Source organism: Cucumis melo, chromosome 9 (assembly GCF_025177605.1).
Source record: "Cucumis melo cultivar AY chromosome 9, USDA_Cmelo_AY_1.0, whole genome shotgun sequence".
Classification (NCBI taxonomy): domain Eukaryota; kingdom Viridiplantae; phylum Streptophyta; class Magnoliopsida; order Cucurbitales; family Cucurbitaceae; genus Cucumis; species Cucumis melo.
The window spans coordinates 21,738,008-21,765,336 of record NC_066865.1 but is presented as its reverse complement, the minus strand read 5'-3'; the positions used below and the strand labels follow the sequence as shown (position 1 = coordinate 21,765,336).

Sequence of the window (27,329 nt, the reverse complement as noted above, 5' to 3'; positions counted from 1 at the left end):
AATTATTCAACATATTTAGTTTCCATTTTATTTTTTTTTTCTTTTTAATAAAGTTTGAAAAAATATTAAAAAAAATATAGAAAAATGATTTTTTTTTAAATTTTAAAAATAGATATTCATGATGGAACTTTCGAAATATTAAAATTCATTTTAGACGTGAGCATGACACATCAAAAAATCGAGCCGATTGGCCAGATCGAAGTCAGTCGATCGGAAAATGAAAGGATTCGATTAAGGTCGATTCTGAAAAGTTTAAATCGAGAATTTCCAAAAATGATTTGTAAGTGTTAAAGTGACCCGATAGAAACGACCGACCAACCAACTATTACTCGTTCATGTCGAATTAGTTTGAACATTTATTAAACTGACTATGGTCTATTCGGTGACAGTTTTGTCAAAAATCTAACCTCAATCAATATTAATTTCCAACACAATTTTAGGTCTTTAAAAAAAATCTAAGTTTAGGACGAAACTTGTAATTTAACTTTAAAAAAATCTGTAACTATATTAGATAATTCAACTAAAGATTTTTTAATATAAATGGAGGCGAGAGATTTGAATCACCAAAAATCCTCGAGAAACATCAATTTCACAATGTGTGCAAGAAATAGGACTTCACAACCTCAAATCAGTATTATTCTCAAAAATCTAAACAGCCCTAAAATAAAACTTAAAAAAAAAAGATAAATAGACTCGGAGTACATTAGGAAGATTAACAATAGAACAATAGTTGAGTGCAAATTTAAGATTCTAACTATCTTTATATTTTTCAATCTTAATTCAAAATGTTATAAAAAGAAATAACAAAAATTGACATTGTGACAAAGTATGATTAAGAAAGTAATAAGATCCATAAAGATGGGTGGTGGAATCTAACACATAGCAATAAAGAAGTGTGTTTGTTTACGCGACATAGAGGGCAACAAAGGGCTTGAGGCGGTGCACTCCGGAATCCGATCGACCAAAATTTCCCGCCTTTCCATTACCTTACAACAGATCGATTTAAATTATCGTCGCTACCCGATTCGAGCTCCAGCCACCGGAGAGTTCTCCTAATCCGCTCTCGGATTTCGGGCATCGGTGGCGGGTTGTGATTTCTCCAACTGTTGTACTTCATTTTCCAGCGTTATTTTTTGGGTTTCGTTTTCAGTCATGGATTCGTCCAAAGAAGACGATGTTCCCGTTTTTCTTGATCGTTCTTCTCGGTTGACTAGAGGAAAGAGGTACCGGACTACTTGCCTTGGTTTTCTTCTCTTGGGGATGGATTTTGTTGTAAATTGGCATGAAATGATGGAAGATGTTTCAAATTGTATGAATTGGGGTGTTCTTATTTGTTATAGGATGACCAAGTTGCTTGATGAGGAAGCTGAGGAAGACGAGTTGTTTTGGAATCAGGATGCTCTCAAAGAGGTATGTTTAAAGAAATTTACTATCTGTTTTTCTTCTCTAGGAACGATATGAAGTTTTAGACGCTCTTTTAGCTCTTCAGTGGTTAATAGTGAAATTGCTCTTCAATGGTTATGCGCGCGATTAATGTTCAATCTTGAAGATTTAACTGAAATCGATCGTGTGCACATCCACTTAGATTCGATTCGACAGTTGGTTTTCGCTTATGAAGTCGTGGTCTGGATGGCACTGCAATGTGTCCACCCAATTATGGGGCTTGAGTTTTGACTAAGTGAAATATCCTTTCTGAACTTGTCCATTCAAAATGCTTCTCAGGATGAGGTTGATGATGAATATGAAGAAGAACCTGAGGTTGCTGATGAATTTGATAGTGATTTCAATGAAGATGTAAGTTATGTTTCGGTTTCTAATCACAGCTTATTCTGTTCAACGTAAAATGTTTTTCGTAACATGACTACTTTTTATGGACAGGAGTCTGAACCAGAGGAAGAAGCTGAGAATGAAGCAGAAGAGAGGTTTTCTCTTTTCTGAAGTGCTTGGATGTTGAATTAGATATATTTCAACTTTCTGTTTTAAAGTTGAGTTTTCTTCCAGAACACAAATGAAGAAGCGATTAATATTTCCTGGAAAGACTTCTAAGAACAAGAATAAAAAAAGAGCTGTTTCCAAAATTGAGAAACCTTCCAAAGATGAAGCATCAACTGATCACTCTACGCCTCCTGAACATCATGATACACCGGATGATACTGAAGTTGAGAGAACCGTGAGGAAATCCACTAGAACTTCAGTTATTGTTAGGCAAGCTGAGAGGGATGCTATTCGTGCAGCTTTGCAAGCCACAATGAAGGTGAATCCTGAATACTCAAGACATTTGATTTGTAGGACAAAGATAAAACCATTAGAGTAGTTTTAGTTTTTCTGGAAGGCACTTTCTTGATTGAGTAGAGTGATGCGATGCTATGATTAAGTGGAAACTTCTGTTTCAGTTCATATATCCTGCAACTACTTGAAGAATGTTGCCATCCTATGAATTTTTTACTCATCTATTGTGCCACATCAAAACATTTGTTTCAACCTACAGATCCATTATGTGTTTTAGGGACGAGATGATTTAGAAAAGAAAAAAAAAAACTGCAGAAAGAAAATGAAAACAAAAAATATAAAACAAAATCGTCTGATTTCTAATTAGTTTGTTATGGAATAATTTTGAATTTTATGGCACCCAAAATTGGTTCTCAATTTGTTTGGTTTTAGTGGTGATTGAGTATATAAAAAAAATAACGAACTGTTTTGTTTTTGGGTTAAATAAACATTCTCCCAAGAAAGTTATTGGACTAGTTTACATTTTACTATTTTGATTTATACACTTCGGGTCCTACCTATGGTTTAGAACCGCTGCCCTTCTTACCAAAGGAATATCTTTTCTTAGAGATAAGACAAATAACGCTGCATTCGGAAGAGTAAGAAATCAGTGCGCTTGATAATACGCTCATCCTAAGACAAAGGAGCTTACAAAAAGGCCTCCAATTTTGCTAATAAAAGAACCTCAAAATTCAGTAAGTATTAAAGGGTGTGCACCATGTAGAAGTGAGAAATCTAGCATTTAGCTAACTTTCAGATATCTTCCAATGGTTTATTTTTTTCCTTGGAGGCGCTTTGCTTTCCTCTATTCCAAATCTTCTATATGCATAGCCTTAACATCCATATCAAATGGATTCATGTCCTATTTACGCAGTTGAATTAATATTTCCACATTTTTTCCAGCTTTCTCGAAAAGTTATTTTCTGCTTCTTTTTCTGCAATGTTCAATATTGTTCTTGTATTAGCCATCAAATAGTTTTCTCAAGATGATTCGTTTTAGTAGTAGATAAGAGTGACACTACCCTTTCTTGTCCACCAGCCAATCAAGAGGAAAAATCCAGGTGAGGAGAAGAAAATGAGTCAGGAAGAAATGCTTCTTGAAGCTGCTCAAACAGGTGAAACTGATGGTTAATGTATGTTGTTGTGAGTTGCAACACTAGGTGGATACTTGAAGGAATCTTCTCATTTTCTCTTGAATTATTTCAACCTTCCATATCTAAGAAATCATGAACTTGAGGAACTTGGAGCGTGTTTTGGCAAGGGAAGAAGAAGTCAAAAAGAGAGCAATTGTGCATAAAGCTGTTTACAATGGTCCACGAATATGTTACTTGTCAAGAAATGGTACCATCTAAAGTGTGATTCAAAATTGTTTTCTTTCAGAAAAGAACTTGCCATGTTTGGAATTAAGTTACATTGGTGTATTTTGTTGCAGGTTGCTCATATCTAGAGTTTAGTAAAGGGTCATCGTTTCAGGCAGAGCTTTCAACCACATCAGTTCCATGTAATTACTTACTTATATATAATCGTCCACCCTATTTTCTGTATTCTGTTATGCATACAATGATCCATATCTTATCCCGGTAAAAGAAAATGAAAAACATGGAGAGAATCTAGTATACTATTTTGCACTATACGTTTTTTCTCTTTTCAAAGTTTATTTGAAGTTTAGAACCTAAATATATCTTTTTCCCTTTTTCTTTTTAGATCCAGAGAAAGCTGCGTGTGTGATCACAGGTTTGCCTGCAAGGTAAGATCTCGTTATTTGTTTCATAGTTGTTTGTCAGTCTAGTTCAATTGTTTGCAATTGAAAGGCAACGTGGTCCAATTCCTTGGAATTTACTTTATGATGGAAACTGCTAAATATCAATCCTGTGTTCCAGATTGATCAGAAGAGATTTTATCATTGTTGTTTTAAATAGTAAAGTGCATGAAAAGGTTCAATCCTCGGAGCTTTGACTACAGGTTTAATTAATGCTTTTTATGCTGAAGGTATCGTGACCCGAAAACAGGGTTGCCTTATGCAACTAAAGAAGCTTTCAAGACAATACGTGAACGGTATAGTTCTTCTTGCTTGCTTTTGGGTTTTGGTTTATTCATTATGTTGTATCTGAGTTTGTATACTTTTCAATTCACTTCATTTTCTTTGAGTTTCCTTATTTCTGCATTGAATAGTTTCTTCACGTTATTATTTGTCAATAATAGTATCGTGTATAAACAAGACAGGAAAATGTTGGGTGGAAGGGCGACTGATGATAAAAGTTCAGAGAATAATCAATTATTTCATTTTCGCCCCGGACATATTAGCTTTCTGATGCTCCATTCTCGTGTTGCTGGGATAGTCAAACAATTTAATTAATTTCCAAAGTTTATGTGAATTAGGGTCCAGGAAGCCTAGCCTTCATTAGAGAAGGTTTTCGCTTTGAAAATAAGGATAGTTTATGAAGATTACTAGCCAAGTATACAAACCCGGTGACCCACTAACTTACTAATAAAACTAATTTGACTAACAGATCAAACCAAGTTACAAGTAATTTACAACCATGACTAACAGATCAAATCAAGCCTACCCCTCATTTTATTTTATCCTTCCATGACTCAAATATGTCACTAATTGCTGATGTGATGCAGTTTTGCGGATGATAGTTCGGTAGCCAAGCAAATGGACATGGGATATTTATTTGCTTCACTTTCTGGTAGTGGATTCTCAGCGAGGCGGAAGAGATCAACACCTCAAAATAAGAATGAAATGTCCTACTCGCGCCACTTTTCTCGTTTTCGCCAAATTCCAGCCTTTGATTCTGATATTTCTGATTAGTTTTTCAAGGTACTATAGTAAATTCCTATATGCCCGAGCTTTTTAATGCATATTCTGGCATTTCATGTTCATGAACTGTTACCATTATTGTTTTGAATAACCACGGTTGTTCCTGATGGTACAGGAAGGGAGAGAAGACCGTATTTTGCTTTCGACAGGGGAATGCGCATATATCTGAAGACTTTGATTTTGGTTACCTTAGAAACCATAGAACCGAATTTTCTTACCCCACAGGTTCCATGACAAGAGAATTTCAGAACCTAATGCCTCAGGTTTTAAGGGTCATTTTGGGGATGCGGTTTGTGGTGTTAGCAGTTCCTACAACAATTCACCTTACTGTCTTCGTCTAATTTTGTCTTTGACCCATGTTCCGCGAGTGCTACCATTGCTAGACAGGTTCCTATTTTACATACTTCGCCATCTTTTGAAAGATATGTTCTTGACAAAGTTTCAGTTATATTCTCGAGTCTACAATTGGTAGTTTCAGGTCAAATTGCCCACAAGCATTCTTGAGGGGTGCCTGCCAAAGGTTGTTCTTTTAATATTATATAAGCGTTTTTGTTTGGATTATGTATCCATTTCCATGTAATTTTGTTAAAGATATTTTGGTCATACAATTACAATGTTTCTTCATGGAGACTTCAAATGTGTTCTGATTGTTTAGTGGACTATCAAAAAGACTATCAAAAAGGTGTTCTCATTAAGGGATATGTTGATAATAAATTTTGAAATAAAGTACATCAAACTAATTGTGAAACTATCTTTTAAGCATATGTGTCGTATCCCTATAAATTCATCTCCTAATTAACACTAGTGTATCGTTTGCAAACATTCATATTTAAAGATTCTACACGCATATGAATGGTGAACCCGGTTTGAACAATAGATTCTATAGACACCTCTTTAGTTCCCGTGCCTTGAACAATAGAAGAGCAATAGTTATCCATCTTTTTGCACTCAATCCTGCTAGCGGAAAAAACAAACATTTTTCAAAATCGGAGGTTTACGTATGCCTCAATCCTGCCTTGATCTCTGACCTTGAAAAGTTTAATTGTTAATCATAGGGCATGTTTTTTTCTTGCCATAAGATAACCATCGCAAAAATGCAGGAGTAAGAAACAAAAAAAGGGAATATATATGAAATCTGCGTATGTTTGATATTGCATAAAAACAAATCTCTAATCATTTCAAAATTGAACGAACTCATAACTCAGGTTTTGGACATATTAAGGGAAAGGGAGGATACTAAATTTAAAGGCCAAACAAATTTTCACTCAAAAACATATGGGCGCACAAGTTAAAATCTTGGAACCATTTACTTCTTCTCTTCCTTCTCTGCCTCAGCAGCCTTCTTCAACCGAGCACCGACATGACGGGCATTTGCTCGCTCAACACGGAGCTTGTCATAAGCCTTGAAAGACTTCATGTCTTCTGTAACCTTCACAAGCTCTACTGATGGCTTCTCTAATCCAATAGGCATGTAAGAGCCTTGGACTTGGGTGGCAGTTGCTAGTTCCTCAGGAGTAGAATCACCAGCCTAAATTAACACGTAATGTAAATGATGCTCAGAGATCAAGGGCATTCCCATAAACACAATAGAAGGTCTAACTAATTAATTGTATTGCTTTGGGAATAGGAACTTAGAAAAGGTACCTTGAACTTGCGGGCACGTCGTGGGAAGACGACCACCTTGGCCTTATAGGTCTTCAACCTCTGTACATTAGCTTGAAGACTCTCCAAGGAGCGGTTTCTGCGGCGGTGATCAACTGCAATGCCAATTGTTGGTGCATATTTCTTTGGAATGCCAGCAGCCTGGTTTTATAAAACATTTGTCAATCATCTTGAAGAGTATCAACCGAGGAACAATCTCAATAGATTCCAAACGTTCATTAGACATTCATGCGACGCTCTTGAATTCATAATGTAATTCTACACTCTAAAAACAAATAATTCTACACTCTAAGAATTCATAACATACATTCTTACAACCGTACTAATATATCAAATATTTCTACTCCAAATCATGCTCAAAAGACTCCCAAAGCCACAATCTTACCAAGTACAGAACTAGAGCACAGACGAAGAGTTTTATATACGAAGCTTCTGTTCATTCATATGTGAAAAAGAACGAATATGCTCATCAATATTTTATTCGTCCAAATATAAAACAAAACAAACATAAACTGAGTTGTATATGCCGATCATCCAAAAAACTCGAAAAATCGGAAACAAACCCACCTTCAACTCTTCCAAAGAGAAGCCTCTACCAGCCCTCACTTTCATGTTATACTTCAACGTCTGTCCATGGACTATAGGTCGAAGGGGTCCAGCGGTAGGCCGAGGGAAAGCTTTCACAGCCTTTTCTTGACGAGCTAGTGACCATTTACACAAGAAAAATCAAAATCTATTATAACAAAAAAATGCAAATTCAACCAAGGATGAACAAGCAAAAAACCAAGATACTCACCATTCCTTCGCCTTGTTTTGCGAGCAGGCTGGTTGAACCACGTTCTAACATAATTTTGCCAGTGCTTCCTAAAGTGCCCACTAGGGATAACATTGTTGTGCTTCATGGCTCACCTGCCAAACAAATTGAGTTAATATTCCAACCAAGGATAGAAACTTCATTTTATGTCCTGAATGTTACAAAAACTGGTAGATGTGCAACTTCAACCGAGATAAATTCCAGTAACACACTGACATACAAATACATCAAACTTAGTTTTAACTCTTTTCCATATGAACACAAGATTGCCAACAAGAATTGGAAACAAAACCCAAAACGAAAACAATAAAAAAAATTTAAAAAAAAAAACAAATCCCTCGATCAAATACCACCAGCGGAAACGATTTGGACAAAATTCGTAGAACCCCGAGAAAAACTCAAAAACCCCTCAAAACAGCTTGAGTAAGACTGGTAAATGAGGAACTGAAAACCCTAATCTCACATCGTATGGTTTTCAGGAAACGAAATTCGAATTAAGGGAAGCAGATGAACGTAAAACTGAGGAATGAAAATGAACCTTTGATTTTCTCTCTACTGCCCTTCAACAATTCCAATCTCTTCGTTCCTTCTATGTTCGTTTGGCTACTAAAAATTTGATATATAGTGGCCGCTGTCAAAACCCTAGGACTCCTCCATCCGGTTCTATTGGACCGGGTTTGTCATTTCTCATACAAATTTCTAGATTTGATGGGCCGGTTCCTTTCTTTTCCAAGGCCGGTTTCCATTTTTTTTAAAAGAGAAAGTTACATTTTTAGTGGAAATTATTTGTTTGGTTTTTAAGTTTTGAAAATGTATTTTTTAGTCCCTCTAGTTTATAAGAATTTATTCATTTGATTTTTAAACTTTTAAAATCTACCTTTTTGTCACTGAATTTTTAAAAGTAGATTTGAAAGAGCAAAATTTACAAATAAAGTAATTTTTTACGTGATCTAATTATAATATTTTTCTCTATTTTTAAATATTTTTGATAATTTTTCATTTGAAATTATTTTTTTAGAAAATGCTTAAAAATAAAAGGAAAATACGGATTTTTAAGAAAGAAACAAAAAAATTGTACGAACCGATATTTGGACTACAAGCTTCAAGGAAATAAAAGAATGAAAAGATGTTTTTAACTCCTAAGTTGTATTTACTTAGGGTCATTTGGTTCTTAAGTTTGGAAATTTATTTAAACAATAAAATTCTACAATAAGAAATAATCTAAGAAGAAATACAATAAAAAAGAGTATCCTCCGATGCTTAAAAGGACTAACCTACAACAGAAACAAGAATTTTTAATTCTAGTTTTTATACTATCTCATTGTTGTTTATCACAAAACTATGTTAAAGAATTATGTAGATCCTCGAAATAAATGAAAAACAAATTGATAAAGTATTTAATGACGTATCAAATAATGAAGAAAAAAACTAGTTACAATATTATTTAGATAGAAATTAACTCCTGCTTTTACTTTTGGATATTGTACTAGACTCATACAACAATATTAGATGACGTAGAGATGCATTTAAGAAAAAATTGGATTTGGTAGAATTAATCAGAATATCATTTGAAAATTTAGCAAAACCCAAAAATCATAAGAATTATGGCAAAATGCTCTTTCCTAGGGCTGGGACATTTTTTCATGCATTATCTCAAATGCATTTCCTCTCACCCATAGCTTCTTACACGGTAATTAAAATTTGATCGTTCTATATTATTGCCTACAAACTTAGCCCTATATGTTTGAATCTTGAGATAGGATCAAATCATTTTTCTTTCAAATCTTACTTACAAATAGTAATACATCAATCATAGTTGCTAGTAGACATAAAAATAGTACAAAATTGTTCTATCAACGACATAAAAATAGTTGATAAGTGATGGATATAGAAGGGTCTATAAATAAAGTTCTCATTTATCAAATTTCCTGTGCATAATATCTCCTCTTATCTTATCGTTCTGGTAGGATCCAGCACTAATAGACAGTATTTCAATTGCCAATATAGAACAAAATTCAATGCCACTATTTTGTATATGAAGAAAATTCATTGGTGCCTAATAGTTCAATCAATCAATTCAATGGAATTTCATTTAAAATAAGGTAAAGGCATGTATCTCATGACCTTGCATTACGTAGCTCCAATTCTATAAACCTGGAATGGATTCAAGGTTGTATTTCTCGGACCGTGCAGCTTCGACTTCCCTGTTATCTTCCAAATTTGGTTTCTTCATGGCATCGAGTGTGTTCAAATAAGAGTTTGAAACATCTCGACTTGTAGATGTGGTAGAATTGCTGATTCTGCTGGCGAGGAAGCGACGAATCAAACCTCGGAGAAATGGAGCCATAGTGTCTGGCTCGTATTCCAAGTAATACATGATTCCTCCCATACAAATTGCGAATAGGAAGACCTGCTCTTATTATCAAAACAAAGAAGGAAAGTTTTATTTAGAAATTTAAGAAAACATCAGAAGATATCTGTCGAGTTGTCTGAATTAGTCATTTATTTATTTTAATTATGTTTCAGATGTCTTTTCCTTTTATAATTTAGAATTTCTTTGGTAATATATCCACTCATTATTAGGTATTTTCCAGAAATCAAAGAAACTACTGTATTTCTTCAAATGTAATATATGGTATACGACTAGGAGGTTCTATCGTTATTATTTTCTCCTCAATTAATATTGAATGCCACTTATTAAGTTCCTACAAATTTCCAAGCCAAAAACTTAAATTTTTTGGTCAATCAATGATTTAACCAACCTGAGTTTTTAGGAAATAAGAACCTAAACAGAAGCAAACTGTTAGTTACTGCAAAGCATTACCTTTTAATTTTGAACAGCCATATTTAATTTTTTGTGTGAGTAAATACCTCAGCATTTTTTATGTTTGGAAGCAGGTGGCGGTTGACCAAAATATACCACCAAGAATCAACGGCACGTGGAAGAACATAGAGGGCTAGTTCAGATCGTCTTCCCTTCTTCTCTAAAAGAACTGAGAGGGCAGATATTCCACCGGCAACCCAATATACGAGTTTGTGGTCCTTGGTTGCAACTTTTCTATGCAAACAAATGACCGCCTACAATCATCCCAAATACTTCAGAACATAATCTTACAAATTTCAACAGATATTAACGTGAATAAACTATAAAGTTCAGAAAAACCACCTGAAAAATGCCAACAAAGGCAGACAAAAAACTTGTCGAGCGAACTGCACCTTTGACAGCAAGCCAACAGGTACGACCGGGAGCATCCATGAACTGCAAAAGCATGAATTATGATTACTAGCAACAAGAAAGAAAAAAAAATTTAAACTAAAAAAAAAATCTCTGCAACAAATATTGGGGATAACATAACAACCATCTACACATTTTAGTAAAAGATCCGGATCAATTTATAATTAAAAAGTATATACGCATCCAATAATAAGATGCCTTGTGCAACTACTCATGCAATTTTTTTGACCAATTGGAGAGCCTTTTTGCAACACTACGCTTTTTGACACCCTTCTCACGCAGTCTATGGTTTTAATGGGAAGTTTCCTAGTGAAGGGAAAAGGAAAAAAGAAAAAATAAATTGAAACCACCAATTCTCAACTATGGGCTCTCCTCTATCCAAGGAACACAATTTGGGTGGACCAACAGTGATAGTGAAATGTGGGAGAACTTACTTTCTGCAGGTGCAGAACAACGAATGGTACAAATGTCAAAGAAAAGTAAAGAGGAAATGTCTTCTTGAATGTGGCTGATGCTGCCTTCCCATTGTGAGACAGGCACGACTTCGTGTCCGGATGGATTATACTACAAGGAATAATGGAGGGAAATTCCTCTAGATTTTCGTAGCCATTGTTTTGCCTGCGTGACAAGTAAGAAGAAAGTGCAGCAACATCCACGGGATATCCCCTACAACTATCTCGTACAGCCTTGTAGACAGGTTCGGCAACTGGGCCTGTCTTTTGAATGAAGTCCCGGTATGCTTTTGGCAAGCTCTCAGGACGCATAACAAAGGAATACATAACCTGAAACAAATAGTTAATCATGAATACAATGCAGGGTCTTGCAATTAGAGAAATTCAATGTAGAAACAGCATAAAGACAGATGAATCCGTAATTCTTCTAATCAAAGAAAAAGATCCCATGATGTCTTAAAAAGAATGAAACCACACCAACTTCTGGCTTGAAAGATGAAATAACTTCTCAGAGCCATAGAACCAATTACCACTTATGATTCTTAAATTTAAACTAAGGAGAAGAAATTGATGAATTTACTCCAATATGTTTAATGCAAACTATTGTTGATTTTATCCTTTTGAGAAGAAATAACTTGATTTCTAGAAAGAGACAATACAAGGTCTCCAACGTTTCTGCTTTGTCTGGCAGTTAAAAAGATCTATAATGCAAACAGTTTGCCATCTCCAACATCCATCTTTCTATGCTTTTGGTAAGAGTAATTTCATTTATATAAAAAAAACAATACATCACAAAGTCCCCATGTTCAGCTGTAAAGAGAGTGAAGAAACTGCATGTCTCTACTTTGTTCAATAATCAAGCGTATATTTGATAATGTTTTTCGTTTCTAGTTTTTAGTTTCATGTTTCTTGCTTTCTCTTCTTAATAAAGAAAAATAGAGTTTTTGTTTTGTTTCTTATTATTTCTTTTTATCGAAAAAAAAAAAACAAAAACACATACTGTAAATCGTTCTTGTTTTTTGTTGTCTAAAATTTTGAATTTAAAACATAACAAGCAGAAAGCAGATAATCCACACGACTTTAAATTACCTGTGCACATGCCATGGCAAAAAGCAAAGAATCACCATGTCTCCAGTGACTTCCCCAGAGGTGAAACTTGTTCTTGGATTTTGCAGAATTATAGGCACACTAATTTTAAGAAGATAAATGACAAAAAGTGTTAGTGATATATAATTAAATTTGTCTTCAACGATTAGCTTAAGCTTTTGGGGTGAATTGGTGGTTTAACATGGTATAGAGCAAGTGGTCCAGGGAGATCCTGTGTTCAGAGGCTAAGAAAGAAAAGAAAGAAATCTGCTTTGAAACAGTAGCCTTGTGTGGTTTGTACCTGAGCAAGTCTAGCCATAAGATATAACGCGAGAGTACGCCTCCGATTTGAGTCATCTAGTGCTAAAACAGACAGGCCAGCCACTGAACCTGCTAAAACTCTGCTCATCATCCCTTAAACAATGTCATAAATACAGAAAGTGCTTATTCCCGATCTATTGCAATTAAAAGAAAATGAAACATCAATAGAACTATGAAGACAGAGAAATTTGATGCTACAATGGATCGTAGACTTACACATTGAAAGGTGTCTCTCTCTTTCTCCACTTTCTAAGAAAGCATCTAAGGGCATGGTATGACCCAGTAAATCCACCAAAAAGCAAACCAATGCGACATGCCTCTTCTCTCACTATCAAGTCTTTCTCCGAGACAAGTTGCTACAAAAAAAGTGTTTGAAAAGAAAAAAGACTAATCAAGCACAGGCACAAATGGAGGAACATTACACCCTCAATGAGTTTAATTATTAAAAAAACGTAAAAAGCAGCAGAAAATTATGATACAACACAAAACGGGCATGGTATCACTAGTCAACACAACAATAATTAATGTTGTTTTACTTGTTTAACAAAACCATTTGATTACTTTCAATGCACTGTATCTATTAGAAACAAGCATGACAAATGAAGGTGACTCTTCATAATTCTCAATTCAGTGGTTTGCTAAATTAAGACACTCACTTTATTCCATAATACACCTGTCGAATTAGGAAGACCCGGAAGATCTGGTCAAACTTGAGAGCGGACCCATTGTTTATGGGTCAAGTTGTCACAAACAATGACACAAATTATAAAGAGAATGAAAACTTATTGTTTCTCAACTATTATGGGGTCAAGTTAGAAAAAAGAAACCAGAAAATCAACAAAGAGAGAGAACCATTATCTTAAGATCGACTTAAGGGGAGTTAGGGTGGAAGATCTCTGATGCTCTAAGGTAAGCAATATAGGTTGAAGACGGGATCAACCATAAATAAAGAGGAAGACTTCGAAAGATCTTGCGGAAAGTGATAGAGGTCTTGAATTCGAAAGAAAGGAGGAAAGAAATTCATCCTCCTGTCCCTCTCCTGCTCCAAACATCCAAACTTCCAAACTACAAAAAAACTCATAGTTTTATCTAGTTTTGTTGGTTGGTTGGTTCTTCCTGATACTTCTTTCTATATGTTCTTGCACTCCGCGACAGTAACACTCGGACACGAATTAGTATTCAAGTTAACACCCTTCTCAATTTCATCCAGCCTGAAAGAACTAACTCTCCTCAACTCTGACAACTCTCCCGTAGGTCTCCTTCCATCTCACCTCAAGCCTTTATACATACCTCGTCTGAGATTATCTTCCAAAAAAAAGAAACCCAAAACAAATATTTAATTATGCAGTGAGACATAAGTTACATGCAAATTTTTTGAAAAAGAGAAGTAATCGTAATATGGAAAAGTGCGGGCAAACAAACGACAACCCCTTTACTTCAATCTTGATTGTTCCTATAGCAAATACTCTTTTAATTCCTAAAAAATTCACTCCATTTCATTTTGACCCACCTTCAGTACAAACTCATAACCGATATGTACGGTGAAGAGCACAATTCAACCAAAAATAATAATATTAACAAACATCAAGTGCTTGAACCTAAACAAACATTCAATAGCAGCAACAAGAAACAACTTTAGTGATAATAACCAAAATACCAAAGGGAGAAAACTAAATGGTCAAATAAATTCGAACAGTCTTTTCCAACCCTAATTCAAAACTTCAATCATCGATCTCATACAACAACACCAACAAGTACCGGAATAAAAAATTAAAAAATACGAATGACATCAAACAAAGCACCAACCTTGAGATCAAGAATAGAGGAATAAGACTGTCTCCGCGCGAGCTTGAAAGCACGGAGAAGTATACCAATACCAACTCTAACACCATAAGAGAGAAGGAAAGTCTGGCAGAGGTTACCAATAGCATTAGCCACACAAGAGGACTCATAAGCAGCATGATCACAAGGCGGAGGCTGTTCCCGAGTCTGATGACGATGAGATCCACAGGCCGCTACTTTCCGCTGCCGCCGTTGAAGCTCCTCAATAGCTTCCCGGAGCCGGTCTTCCGCCTCACGAAGACGCCGCTCAGCCTCCGAATTCTGGATGCTACTGCTGCTTCTCTGAAGAGAGGGAGATTGAGAAGAGGACAAAGGGGGGAAAGAGGAGGAGGAAGAAGAAGAAGAAGAAGAAGAAGAAGAGGATGACATTTTGCGATGTGGAGAAAGGGGAATGGTGGCATCTGAGGAAGAGAGGATGAGGAATTAAGAGAAATTGGAGATGGAGGAGAGGGATAAGGAGGAAGATGAGAGAGAGCATAGTGAAAGTGGCGGAAACTGAGCCATGATGATTATGAAGAAGAAGAAGAAGAAGAAGAAGAAGAAGAAGAAGAAGAAGAAGAAGAAGAAGAAGAAGAAGAAGCAGGAGAGAGCTCCGTTTGGCAGTTGAGGGAAAAGGCTTTAGAGTTTGAGAGAGAAATGGGTAAAACGGGGTTTGTATTTTATCTATTAAGTTTAGCCACTTCATAAAGGCACGTTTTACGAGTTCCATGACCCCGTTCCGTAGGAAAACGATGGTTGAACTGAACCTATTCATTTATAACTGAATAGTTTCTACTCCAAAATTATCAAATAATAAACAATAAACACATTAATCATTTTCAACCAAAATAAATAAATTAACAGATTCCTTCTTTAAAAAAAATTATTTTCAAATATAACAAAATCAATAAAAATATTTATAAAATATAGAATCGTTTATCTTTTTATCGATTGTGATATTTCATTATATTTATTAATACTTTTAAAAGTTTCGTCATTTAAATAAACTTTTCTTAAAAAACAATAAATACATTATTTTGTATCTTGATAAATTGGATGTCAAAATGAACTTAGTTCAATGGTAATTTACACGATCTTGAAGTGTATCGTTTGATTCTCCTTTCTCATATATATTATACTAAGAAATAAATTGGTGGCTTTGAGTTTTCAACTATACTTGATTTGCATAAAATTCAAATCATTAACCTTTTCACATCCAAATTCTTTTGTTGACGTCTAATCATTCCTAAAATATTTAATTTAGTATGATGCTGGGCCGAGAACAAAATGCTATGATACATTATAGAGAGAATGAAATTTTCATACATAAAACAAAAGAAAAGGAATGATCATAAATAGAAAAAAAATGAAATTATTAACTAAACATAGCACAAAAATTTGAAGAGAAATCCTAAAAAAATAGAGTATTTAAAGAAATATTTACATTTTACAGTTTGTAAGCTGTTTCTATTTTTTAATATATACCCAAATTTAAACGAGTTACGAATAAATGTATGAATTTTGCTTTATTTTGTAAATAATTCCAATATTTTGCTATTTTTGAAAATATCTCAATTATCGTAAATTTTAGCAACGATTTTTTATAATAAAAAAATCACATTGAAAAAGTATATAAAATTTGATTTCTATCTTTGGTTGTTCTTAGTTTTACCGATCAACATGTACGTAGTCTATCAAATATACTTTAAATTTGGTATTACTTATAGACTACTTTAAATTTGGTATTACTTAAAATATATGCATTTGTATTTGATGTATGAGTAGATTGATTTACTAAATGCAAAGTCAATTATTTATACGATTGATCTACGAAATTTATCAATCTCACGTAACACTATATATTATTAGACTATAAGAATTTTGCACTATTTCGTGAATATACTTTTAAACTTAGTATTTGCACCCTATAGAACCTAACTGGCACGGACACTATATTCAAAATAACTTTAAAACCAGTTATTTGATTAGAGTAGTAATATTCACGAGTGTACTTAGCTTGTGAAACTCTCGATATACTATAAATAGTTTGAACATTAGAATGACGTTACCTTGTTATTAACATTAACTCACATTTTTCATCTCGTTATTCGTATCAATTTTTTTTATTTATTACTATAATAATTATCAATTCAACTCTACACATCAAACGTCCCTAAAAGAGTTCGATATAATAACATATATTTATTACTTCATTTGCTTATTACAAATTAGATAACAATTCATATTAGATGATATGTGAAATAAACAACATTAAAATATTATTACTTATTTAATACAACTTAAACTAAGTAAAGCAATGTATTTTCGTTACTTACCCAATGTTACACGAAATGAATACTAATGGGACCAAATTTGCCATTTTTAATTGGTTGGTAGATATGAATTCCTAAAAAAATATCCAATGCTCAAATAGTCTAACACTAAAAGTGAATAATCAAATTGAGTCATAAACTTAAAACACACACTACCTACCAAAAATGTACCAACGTTTTTAAATAGTTTGATTTGAAAATTAGAAATCCACGTTTAATCAAACCTAGCTATGAAGATAAGATGTCATATCAACCAAGATACTACCTAAGTCGGACAACTTTCGAGGTCAATGAAGAATTTGGTCAACTAGCTTACGAATGTGTTCTAACTGATTTATGATAAAGTTAATGGCCGTTTAAATCTCTCTTACCTTTGTTCTACTTAAAAAATTGAGACACGCTACTCTTCAATAATAAAATTGAACAGAAAAAAAAAAAAAGTTAAATTAACCTAAAAAGTTACGACCATTTGATAACTATTTGTCTTTTTTAAAAAATTACGTCTATAACTATAAAAATCAACACGATGGTAAAATTTTTAATACAAGCTAGTAAGTTAAGTATACTCTCTAATTCAAAATACATTAGGCATAGAAACAAAGACATTATAAATTACAAGTACCTAGCCTATACAAATGGACATTATCGTAGAAACTAAAACTTATATTACTCAACACATTTGGGAATACATATTCCTTTTAGCCTTTCAATGACCTGCCACATTGCCATACAAACTTTAACATAGCCTCTTCCACAAACTTAAAATAAGTATCTCTTCAACGGTGAAGAACCCAATCACAAATCGAAGTATTATCATAATGTAAAGTAACCACTTCTTCCATTTATCTTTTTCATCTAGATTCTCACTTCCATATGGTAGCTCAAGTGGCTTCTTAGTAACACGTTTAACGAGAAGTGGATCTCCACAAAGAAAATGATTGTTCTCAAAACTAGAAGTCTTGTTGAATGTGGAGAGATGACCTTGAGGAATTTATCGAGAGAGGTTGTTGTGAGATAATTCCAACACGCTTAATGAATTTAATTCCACCATGCTTGTAGGAATTGGTCTTGAAAATTTGTTGAAAGATAAGTCGAGTGGTTGGAATGATTCAATTGCTCTCATTTAAGTATGAATTGTCCCTATTGCAAATTATGAAGTTTTGTTTGTGTTTGAAATCATTGAGGCAGAAAGGAAAGTGAATTGGAAAGGAGGAACCAAATTGGGATTTATGTCAAACAAAAAGTAATTTCCACCCATCATCAATGAGTGTAGTTTAGATTAGCAAAATGGGCTTTTGTGATAATCCCTTTGAACCTATTACTTGATATGTCTAATGGCTCCAAAATCCTAAGTTGGCTAAAACTTTCCACACCCACCTCTTCCAAGCCGTTATACCCAATACTCAAACTCCTCAAATTCAACAATCTTCCAAATGTGTTAGGAATGGCTCCACTTACATCATTTTCCCCAGAGACGGAGTTTCTAAATTGGATAAATTTCCAAGTAAAGCAGGAATTGAACCATAAATGTAACCGTAGCCGAGATTAAGATCATGCAAGTTTTTTAACTTTCCAAGCCAATTTAGGCTATTTTTTATAGGTACTGATCCTAAGTCAAGCACTTGAAAATCATATCTATTGCAATTCATAGATTCATCTTCATATTCTCCAAACACATCTCCACCAAGATCGAAGTTGCCTGATAAATACAATTCTTTAATACAAGCGAACTTACCTATAGAAAGGTCAACGAAACTCAGAGACATTATATTGTGAAAAGGCTCTGGATGAATTGGTTGAGTCAAGTTATTAGAAGACAAATCTAGAAGTTGAATTCCAATAAGAACAGGAGAATTCAAGTATCCCAAAAACAAAGGGTTCTTTCAAGGCTACAATGACTCAATCTTAAGGACGACAATAAAGGAACAAAAACTTAAAACTTCCATCAAATTGGATGCCATTGGAAAGCTCATCTCACTCAAGTTAAGAACCTGTAAGGATGAAAGTCGAGATATCCATTCACCATCACCACCACTAAGCAACTCAAATCTTCCATTCCCAAATTCATCGGTTGTTGATAAATCAGGAAACACCAATTTAGTAAAATTTCCTAAATGAATTGGAACTTTCCAGTAAAAAGATCCAAAAGAAATATCAAGATGTCTTAATTCTAACATCGAACCTAAGAAATTGGGGATTTTAGTATTGTTGAAATCATTACCACTTGAATCCAAGGAACTTAAGTATTTCAAGTCTAATAAACCAGAATCAATGATATTGCTAAATAAAGCTACGTTATTGAGAGAATAAACCTCAGTTGGATAGGAACACACTTGCATAATGTGCTCAAGATCCGTAAATGTGATATTAATTCATTCACGTCTCTTCCTCTCCAAAAACTAGTAAAAATGTGTTACCGTAAGCTCTTATAAATGAATTTCCTACAAATTATGCATTTTAAATTTTTTAAAAAAATGGAATAGAATACCAACGTTTTGTTGACTAGGCGAACCTCACATGATTCATCTGTTTTCACTTTCTCCTACTTCGTTGACTAAATTATGTTCTTTGCAAAATATGTTACCAAACAAGCAGTTTTGCTGTGATTAATGTGAAAAGTCATTTCATTACTACAAGAAATATATATAATTGCTCTATCCAAGAACATGCAACGGTTATTCAAGGATGCTTAAACACTATTACGTCGTACATTATGTTGTAACAAGATATGTCCATCCTCTTATTCTCTATCGAAAATATGAACCGAAAATGTTCTTAAGCCATTGTTGACTGACTATAAATGGGAGCCTCTCTCATTGTTATGATGATATCATTACAAGTTAAAGTTCAATAATCGAATCGTTGTTCACACGAACGTGAGACCAAAAAGTATTTTATTAACTCATTCCTTAACTCTATTCATTTTCGTCAAAAATTGAACATACATGCGAACGAAAAACAATGAAAATGAAAACCAAACAACAAGAGACTGGTGGAACGGAAAAGGAAAAGCTTCCTCAAGCTAAACTGGTGATAAATTTTACTAAATCTTGTGAATGATGTTAATAATTTTATTCAAACAGTTAATTTCAGCAAGCAAAGTGCAAATAATCTAAGCCCTTGAAGAAAAGAACAACGAAATGAGATAGGAGCTAGGAAGTGAAAGTAACACTAGAAAATACTAATGGTGTTGTAATCCATCTATTTCTAGGCCTCCCAACCCCTCAAGAGAGTAGCACGTGCCACACGGTTGACACCTAAAGTGAAAGCACCCATACGAAGATTGCAATTGTGTGATTTGCACATGCTCTTGATATTATAAAAAGCTCTAGTCATGTACCTTTGAAGCTCTTTGTTCACCTTCTCTTCATCCCACATGAACCCTTGGATGTTCTGCAAAGTTATATAAACAGTACACCTTTTAGCTACAATTATTCACCCCTTGGATGACTTTTTTTTCCTCGCTAAATTTGTTAAATTAGATTGATTCAAAAGTTTAAAATGACAAGAAAAAGTAAATATAATATTATATCATCTAACACTTCATCTCACTCGTGAGTTTAAAATACGTCGAAGCCCCAACAAGTGGAAATCAATATTAATTGGGGAGAAAACATTGTAGGAGTTCAAACAAAAAACCTTTTGTACCACTTGCTTTGACCATCTTATAATATCACCAATTAACCCAAAAATTTTGGCTCGATGAAACTAACAAAGTAATCAAAGGAATGGAGCATGGTAGTTAGGGAACATATTATGAATTGTTGTCTAGATTATTTCTTTGTTCACTAACATATCGAATATTTTGAATTTTGTTCTACTTTCTAAACTTTCGCGCTTATTCTGTTCTAGTTCTTTATTATTTCAATATTTGTTCTTCAGTTATTATGTGAATACTATACATATGTGACATGATACAATGAAATAAAATATTGAAAACTAAGAACCATAAAACATAAGAGAGAAAAGAATTTAAGCTAATATTTTAAGTGTCAAAGTTTTGATGTTTGGTTCGCTTGTTACCTGAACCCACTCAAAATAGCTAACGGTGACTCCTCCGGCATTTGCGTAGATGTCAGGGAGTATTAAGACTCCTTTCTTAGATAGGATCTGTAGCAAAGAAATTAGGACTGCCACAAATCAAATGATAACCATAAGTGTAAATTCAAATTAGTTATAAACATTACCTCATCTGCTTCTGGATCAGTAGGATGATTAGCTGCCTCTACTATAAACTTTGCTCTCACACCAGCAGCATTTTCCCTAAAAAAATGGAATTAGGTACAATGAGTTGCAGAAATCACCTCAAAAACCAACTTGATACAAGTAAAATGGGTTAGAATTACAAGTATGAGTCAGACTGTCAGGGACAGCAACCCTCTATCTCCCTCTATCTCCACAATGATATGGTATTGTACAATTTGGGAATAAACCCTCGTAGTTGCTTTTGGTTTCACCCTAAAAACCTCATACCAATGATCAATGGAGATAGTTGTCTACGCTTATATACCCATAACCATCCTTTTATCTAATCAGTTTTGGACTTTGGTCACATTACCAATACGTACTTTACATATGTATATATATCACACAGACACATGAATCTTGAAAGTAAGCAAGAGTAGTAGAAGTATTTGACAGCAAAGGAGAATTTTGTGGTTGAAAAAGATGGTACACCTGTTCAAAACTCCACCTAAAGCACATGGGATAAGAACATCACATTCATGAACTAGAAGTTCGTTCGGATCCATGCCATCTGCACCTTGAAAATTTACTAGACTATTGGTCTTTTCTTTGTGACTAATCAGCTCAGGTACATTAATCCCATTTGGATTTGTTACGGCGCCAGTGATATCACTCACTGCAATAACTTTTCCTCCTCTTTCATGGATGAGTCTTGCTGCCCAAGATCCAACGTTACCAAATCCCTGTTAATGTGCAGTTCATATAGGTTTCTTCAATTTTGATGTACAACACAAACTATTGTCAACAAGACCATTAAGTTTGGATGTTGAAATTCCAACGTACCTGAATAACAAATGTCAAATCTTTGATTTTCTTTCCATGTTCAGCAAGCAAAGCTTCTGTAGCAAAAACCACACCGCGCCCGGTTGCAGCATCTCTACCGAGGGAACCACCGAGGTCCTAAAAATTAAGAGAAAGGGGTCAAATCAATTCAATGATATTCATCAAACACAGCAGTTTCTTGGAGTTCCAAGTCTTGGTTACTTACTATTGGCTTCCCCGTCACAACAGCTGGCGAGTGACCATGAAACTTAGAGTACTCATCCAAAATCCAGGCCATAGTCTGCACAAATCATTTGGCTTCAAATTCAAAATAGCAGCAGGAAATTTTATAAGCATAATCATCCTGCTGAAGATATTTGAAGAAGCACCTCAAGAAAAATTGAAGGATACTATTAAACCTTTAAACTATCTGAGCTAAACCTGTGCATTTGTGCCCATATCTGGTGCTGGAATGTCAGTATGTATGCCAATGAGGTCATGAATCTTCTGAGTAAATACACGAGTTAGACGTTCCAACTCGCTCATACTCAACTCTCGTGGAGTGCATCCAATCCCACCTTTTGCACCTCCATAAGGAATATCTGCTACTGCAGTCTTCCATGTCATTAGTTGAGCCAAAGCATTTACTTCATCAGGGTCGACCTTTAGTAGCAGAGTTTAGTCCATTAGGAAAAAATTTATATGAAAATATGGTAAATGTTTCTGATGACAGTACTTAGAAAAGTACTTGTAAAGCTGAAGGGTGAAACTTTTAGTAATAGATTTTGACAGTCAACTTTGTAAAATAGCAGTACTTTTATCACTCCTAATTGCAAGTACTTAAATGCAAAAAGCTGTCCTCGAGATTAGAGCTTGCATATATAAGCACAGAAGAATTATTTCATGGTTCACTACTATTAATGACTTTTTTGGGAGTGGAACTTTTTTAGTGCAGTACTTTCTCGGTAATGTTTTTTAAAATAAACGCTTTTTAGCAAAAAGTTTCTTAATTATATCATTTTAGTAAAAAGTAATGAAAAACAAATAATTTTCACCTGGTTCATCCAATGCCTTCACACACAAAGCACTTCAAATTTGAATTTCCAAAAATAACTTTGGATGATATTGCCAAAACATCGTAAAAACATTGTAAAGAACTGTAAATTAGATGTAAGAAAACTCTATATTAGATCCTCTAGAAAAAAGAGGATTTAAGTAAATCGCTCCATAACCAAACCCTACCACTTTTTAGAAAATCATTTTTTGTCATTTATAAGCACTTCAAAAGAAAAAAACATAGTAAGTAAAACAGCAATACGAATTCAAACTAAAACCATTTTCTTAGTATAACATAGAACCTCCGTAAAAAAAACTCATCCTAACAATTGAAACATACTCATTTTGGCTCTTTTCTCGGAGAAAAATATAAAATAAAATTGTTAATAGTGTTTGACATGTCAAAACTCTAATGCAAAAACCAAAACAACCTAAAAAGCAAGGATTAAAATATCGATGTTGATGTCAATATCGAGATTTCAATTTTACGGATATATCGATAAAATATCCATATTGACAATGTTTCTAAAGGTCATAAAATTTATTTAGATTAATAATTGAGTTGGTTTTACTCAAAAACTAATTTAGAAATATAGTTATTAGTATTTCTATTTATATTAGACTATGCATATTATCTTTTAGAGTACTTATAAAAGATGTTGGATATATGGATGAATCATTAGTATCCAAATCCAACTCTGGGATTTACTGATATCCATATCCATGAATATTTTAATCCTTGCCAAAAAGACATCTCCACTTGCAATTTGCAAACCAAATAAGACAAAACAGAAAAGAACAAAACCTACAGAGGCCACGAAAACATAAAAATTATTAAATCAATCAGCATCAGGAGCCAACAAGAACTGATCCCACCAATAACAGAAGCAGTAAAAGGAAAATTTTGGTCACCTCAGGATGATATCTGATCCCTCCTTTCATGGGGCCACGAGCATTATCATGTTGAACCCTAAACCCCACGTACGACACCAAACTCCCATCATCCTTCGGAATCGTACACTCAACCTATTGGATCATCATCATCATCATCATCATAATCAGGAACTCACAAGCCAAAACAAATGAGAGAATCTAAAATCAAAATCAAAACAAGAAAAGAGTAGAAGAATAACCTTGATTTCCCTAAATGGGATCAAAAGACTCTTCTCGATCTTGGAGTCTAAACCCAGAATCCGTGCCGCATTACGGAAATTGCGATTGGTAGCAGCTAGAGCGTTCATAATTAAGAAGGAATGGAATCGAAGAAGAAGAAGAAAAGAAAAATGAAAACTTTGGAAGAATGATAAAATGGAATCGAATTGAAAAGATAAAAGGGAAAGAGAGTGATTGAATTGAGAAATGAGAAAGAGGGGAGTTGGTTGAGCTAAGTGAGTGCAGGTCCTTCAATTTCGATGTCAACGTTGTCTAGTTCCGCCATGCCACTGCACTTTAGCATCTTCTCATTCAACTGTCACCTTCCTTAACTTTCTCCTTTTTCTGTTTACTTTTATTTCTTTTTATTCTTTTTTAGAATGGAACATTATCAAAAGTCAAAATTTTTTGAAACTATTCCCAAAAATCTTTTTTTTCTTTTGCTATTCATAACAATTGCTTTTTATTATCCATTTAAGGTCGGACTATTTTATTGAATTCTTTATGGCCACATTTAGAATTGATTTTGAGATAAAAAATAATAACTATAAGAGAGTTTAAGCGACAAAGTAGAATCATAATTCATATCATAATAATAATATTTGTAACAATAATAGTATTGAAAAGAAGTAAAGAAGGCGAACACTCTACTACTAATCAAAACGCTAGTACATGAAGAAAAAACTAAAATAAAAGCCGCTTTTATTATTTTCTAAAAATCAAAAGAGTCCATGAGAGACAAATATATATAGGATATAATAACCCCAAACAAAAAAGAAATAAAACTAAGAAACAATAAATTACACAAATACCTTTAGACAATAAACAATTCACTAGCTCCTAATTTCCAACAAATAGTAATGGAATCGGTACCTGAGAACTAATATTAGATAATCATTTAAAAGTATCTAAAAAAAGCTATGAATTCTATGTAATTTTCAAATGCTTAAATTGATCCCTTTCAGCTCTGTAATAGAATTGTGTTTGTTGACTACAAATTTGACTGGAGACCCACGTGTCAATGATGTTAAAAGGGCATGAACATGGTTGATCACATTTATAAGGAAATGAACATGGTCTTAACACAAGCTCTCCATCTCAATCACACTGCAACCAGCTTCCTTTTTTGCTTTCTCAATCTGCATTCGAGATGATCCATTTGCTTCTTTCACTTTGTTTCCTTCCTTACTTTGTTGATATTGTGTATAATCAGACAACCTCCCAGCAATGGCATAAGTGCTAGAAAGCAGCATTGAATCCGCGGGGTGTTCATCATTTAAATCAACCAGCATTCTCTTCACAGTCTCTCCCAATTCAACATCTCCATAAACCCTACAAGATGCCAGCAGTGTACGCCATCCGGTAATATCACCCTTCGAAGGCAGGCTCTTTAATAAGTTATGAGCCTCCTCCAGCAACCCTGCACGGCCAAGAAGATCAATAATACATCCATAGTGCTCAATCTTTGGTGTTATCTCATATTCATACACCATTCTTTTGAAACATTTCAGCCCCTCTGCGACCATGCCTCCATGACTATAAGCATTCAAGACTGCTAAGAATGTTATCTCATTCGGCCGAAAACCCTCCTCCTCCATCCTATACGAAGTTTCCATAGCCTTACTTGCCTGCCCATGAGCTCCGTAACCAGTTATCATCGCCGCCCAAGTTTTTACATCTTTATCCTTCATCTTATCAAAAATGTCAATTGCCTTGTCTAGGAACCCAAATTTAGCATACATACCAATTAGAGTCGTTCCAAGAAAGACATCTAGATCCAATCCTTCCTTCTCTGCATATTTGGCAAGGTATTTACCTGTACTGACAGCACCAGAGGTAGCACAAGCTGAGATTAAACCTGCCAATGTGGATGAATTGGGTTTCATTCCTTCAAGTTTCATGAGATGTAATGAAGCTACTGCTTTTTTTATCAACCCATTTTTGGCGTAGTTATCTATCAAACAGTTCCACAGAATAACATCTTTCTCAGCAACTTCATCAAAAATCTTTCCTGCTTCGTCCACATCACCAAACTTTCCATACATATCAATCAAACATGTAACTACATGGAGATTAGAACCTAAACCCAACTTGACACAATGTCCGTAAAGAGACCTTCCATCCATGGTATTCCCAACATCACCCACAGCAGATGAGACAGATAAAAGTGTAAGCGTATTGGCTATCAAACCTCTCCTACACATTTGTCTAAAAAGATCTAAAACAACAGTGGGCTGAGGTGCACGAACATAACCATCCATCAAAGTGTTCCATGAAACCAAATCATTTCTCTGAGGAATTTCATCAAATAGTTTATGGGCATCTTTAATTTGACCACAATTACAGTAAAAATGTACAAGTATATTGTTAACATCATTGAATGAACCATGCCCAGATTTAAGAACAATCCCATGAATTCCCTGTCCAACATCAATTGCCAATTCACGAACGCAAGCTTTAAGAGTTGTTATAAAAGAAAACCGATCAGGCAAAAAGTCCTGATTCCTAAGGTCATTGAAAATAACAAAAGCTTGTTTTGACTCATTGCTATTAGAATAGCCTCGTAGCATAGTATTGAACATAAAGAGATTTGGGTTTCGTATCTCCCTGAAAATGGAAGCTGCATACTTGATATCTAATATGGCAGAAGCAAGAAGTTTGCTCAACGTGAAAGGGACGAGATCAAAAGCAGTCTTGACCATGTAGCAGTGGATTTGGGAGATTTTTGTAGTCCCATTGCACGATTCCAATAGAGAAAGGAGTTTTGCTTGGTCTGAAGATATGGCAAAGTAAAGATTTTTGGAGCATGTGTTTAAATGCTGCCGCAAGAACAGGGTAGGAGCTAAGCTCATGACCCTGAGTCGGTCGTAGAAGAATTTGAAGCTCACAAACACGAAAACAAGAACTTGGGGAGAATCTTAATTGGCGGGAAGTAATTAATTTAGAAAGGAAAGTGAAGGCCGCAAGATTTTTTAAGTTAGTTGGTTCCGCCATGGGAGTTGGAACTTCATCGACGAACCGTCAGTTTGGGACGTAAGTACTTAGAAGGATCTATAAATTCAATTGATCTCTGGAGTCCACATTGAACAATTTGGTTGATAGCTGCTTCTCGTGGTTTCTTTTAAATTCCCAACTAATTTCTAAATGGTAAAATTGTATGGATAATCCTTTTGTTTTCTTTCTAAAAAAATTAAACAAAAAATTTTACACAAACAGTCTCAAAATCTCATTAATTTTTTAAAATAAGATTTCAACATTTTTATTGACAATTTTATTATTCATATTAATTATAAATAAT

At 34.3% G+C, this 27,329-nt stretch overlaps 5 protein-coding genes across 6 annotated transcripts; 1 reads left to right on the top strand and 4 right to left on the bottom strand.

The window, feature by feature from the left end:
- The first annotated feature begins 861 nt into the window (after positions 1-861).
- Positions 862-5,729, top strand: LOC103504701 (SWR1 complex subunit 2). The gene is made up of 12 exons (XM_008469099.3): positions 862-1,223; positions 1,341-1,410; positions 1,723-1,794; positions 1,879-1,922; positions 2,002-2,254; positions 3,308-3,383; positions 3,490-3,609; positions 3,701-3,769; positions 3,973-4,015; positions 4,258-4,323; positions 4,897-5,092; positions 5,208-5,729. The coding sequence occupies exons 1-11, from the start codon at positions 1,153-1,155 to the stop codon at positions 5,081-5,083; spliced, it is 1,071 nt and encodes a 356-aa protein (XP_008467321.1). The 5' UTR covers positions 862-1,152; the 3' UTR covers positions 5,084-5,092; positions 5,208-5,729.
- Positions 5,730-6,195: 466 nt separating this feature from the next.
- On the bottom strand, positions 6,196-8,145 carry LOC103504700 (60S ribosomal protein L13-3-like). The gene is made up of 5 exons (XM_008469098.3): positions 8,107-8,145; positions 7,551-7,663; positions 7,322-7,455; positions 6,737-6,895; positions 6,196-6,620 (listed from the first exon to the last, which is right to left on the bottom strand). Exons 2-5 carry the CDS (start codon positions 7,654-7,656, stop codon positions 6,399-6,401), a joined length of 621 nt encoding a protein of 206 aa, XP_008467320.1. The 5' UTR covers positions 7,657-7,663; positions 8,107-8,145; the 3' UTR covers positions 6,196-6,398.
- Positions 8,146-9,462: 1,317 nt separating this feature from the next.
- Positions 9,463-15,155, bottom strand: LOC103504699 (uncharacterized). Of its 2 annotated transcripts, none has more exons than XM_051089779.1 (8): positions 14,469-15,155; positions 12,879-13,018; positions 12,643-12,742; positions 12,345-12,443; positions 11,238-11,585; positions 10,735-10,827; positions 10,440-10,646; positions 9,463-9,983 (listed from the first exon to the last, which is right to left on the bottom strand). In XM_051089779.1, exons 1-8 carry the CDS (start codon positions 14,871-14,873, stop codon positions 9,891-9,893), a joined length of 1,485 nt encoding a protein of 494 aa, XP_050945736.1. In that variant the 5' UTR covers positions 14,874-15,155; the 3' UTR covers positions 9,463-9,890. The 2 variants fall into 2 exon arrangements, with proteins under 2 accessions (XP_050945736.1, XP_008467319.1); XM_008469097.3 differs by having other exon boundaries at positions 9,463-9,978.
- A 4,656-nt stretch (positions 15,156-19,811) lies between these two features.
- On the bottom strand, positions 19,812-24,378 carry LOC103504697 (glutamate dehydrogenase 2-like). The gene is made up of 9 exons (XM_008469096.3): positions 24,013-24,378; positions 23,792-23,905; positions 22,265-22,486; positions 22,050-22,124; positions 21,845-21,961; positions 21,494-21,744; positions 21,004-21,079; positions 20,840-20,926; positions 19,812-20,209 (listed from the first exon to the last, which is right to left on the bottom strand). The coding sequence occupies exons 1-9, from the start codon at positions 24,118-24,120 to the stop codon at positions 20,024-20,026; spliced, it is 1,236 nt and encodes a 411-aa protein (XP_008467318.1). The 5' UTR covers positions 24,121-24,378; the 3' UTR covers positions 19,812-20,023.
- A 578-nt stretch (positions 24,379-24,956) lies between these two features.
- On the bottom strand, positions 24,957-27,136 carry LOC103504696 (pentatricopeptide repeat-containing protein At1g26900, mitochondrial). Its single transcript, XM_008469095.3, has one exon. The coding sequence runs from the start codon at positions 26,881-26,883 to the stop codon at positions 25,111-25,113; it is 1,773 nt and encodes a 590-aa protein (XP_008467317.1). The 5' UTR covers positions 26,884-27,136; the 3' UTR covers positions 24,957-25,110.
- Between the last annotated feature and the right edge of the window lie 193 nt (positions 27,137-27,329).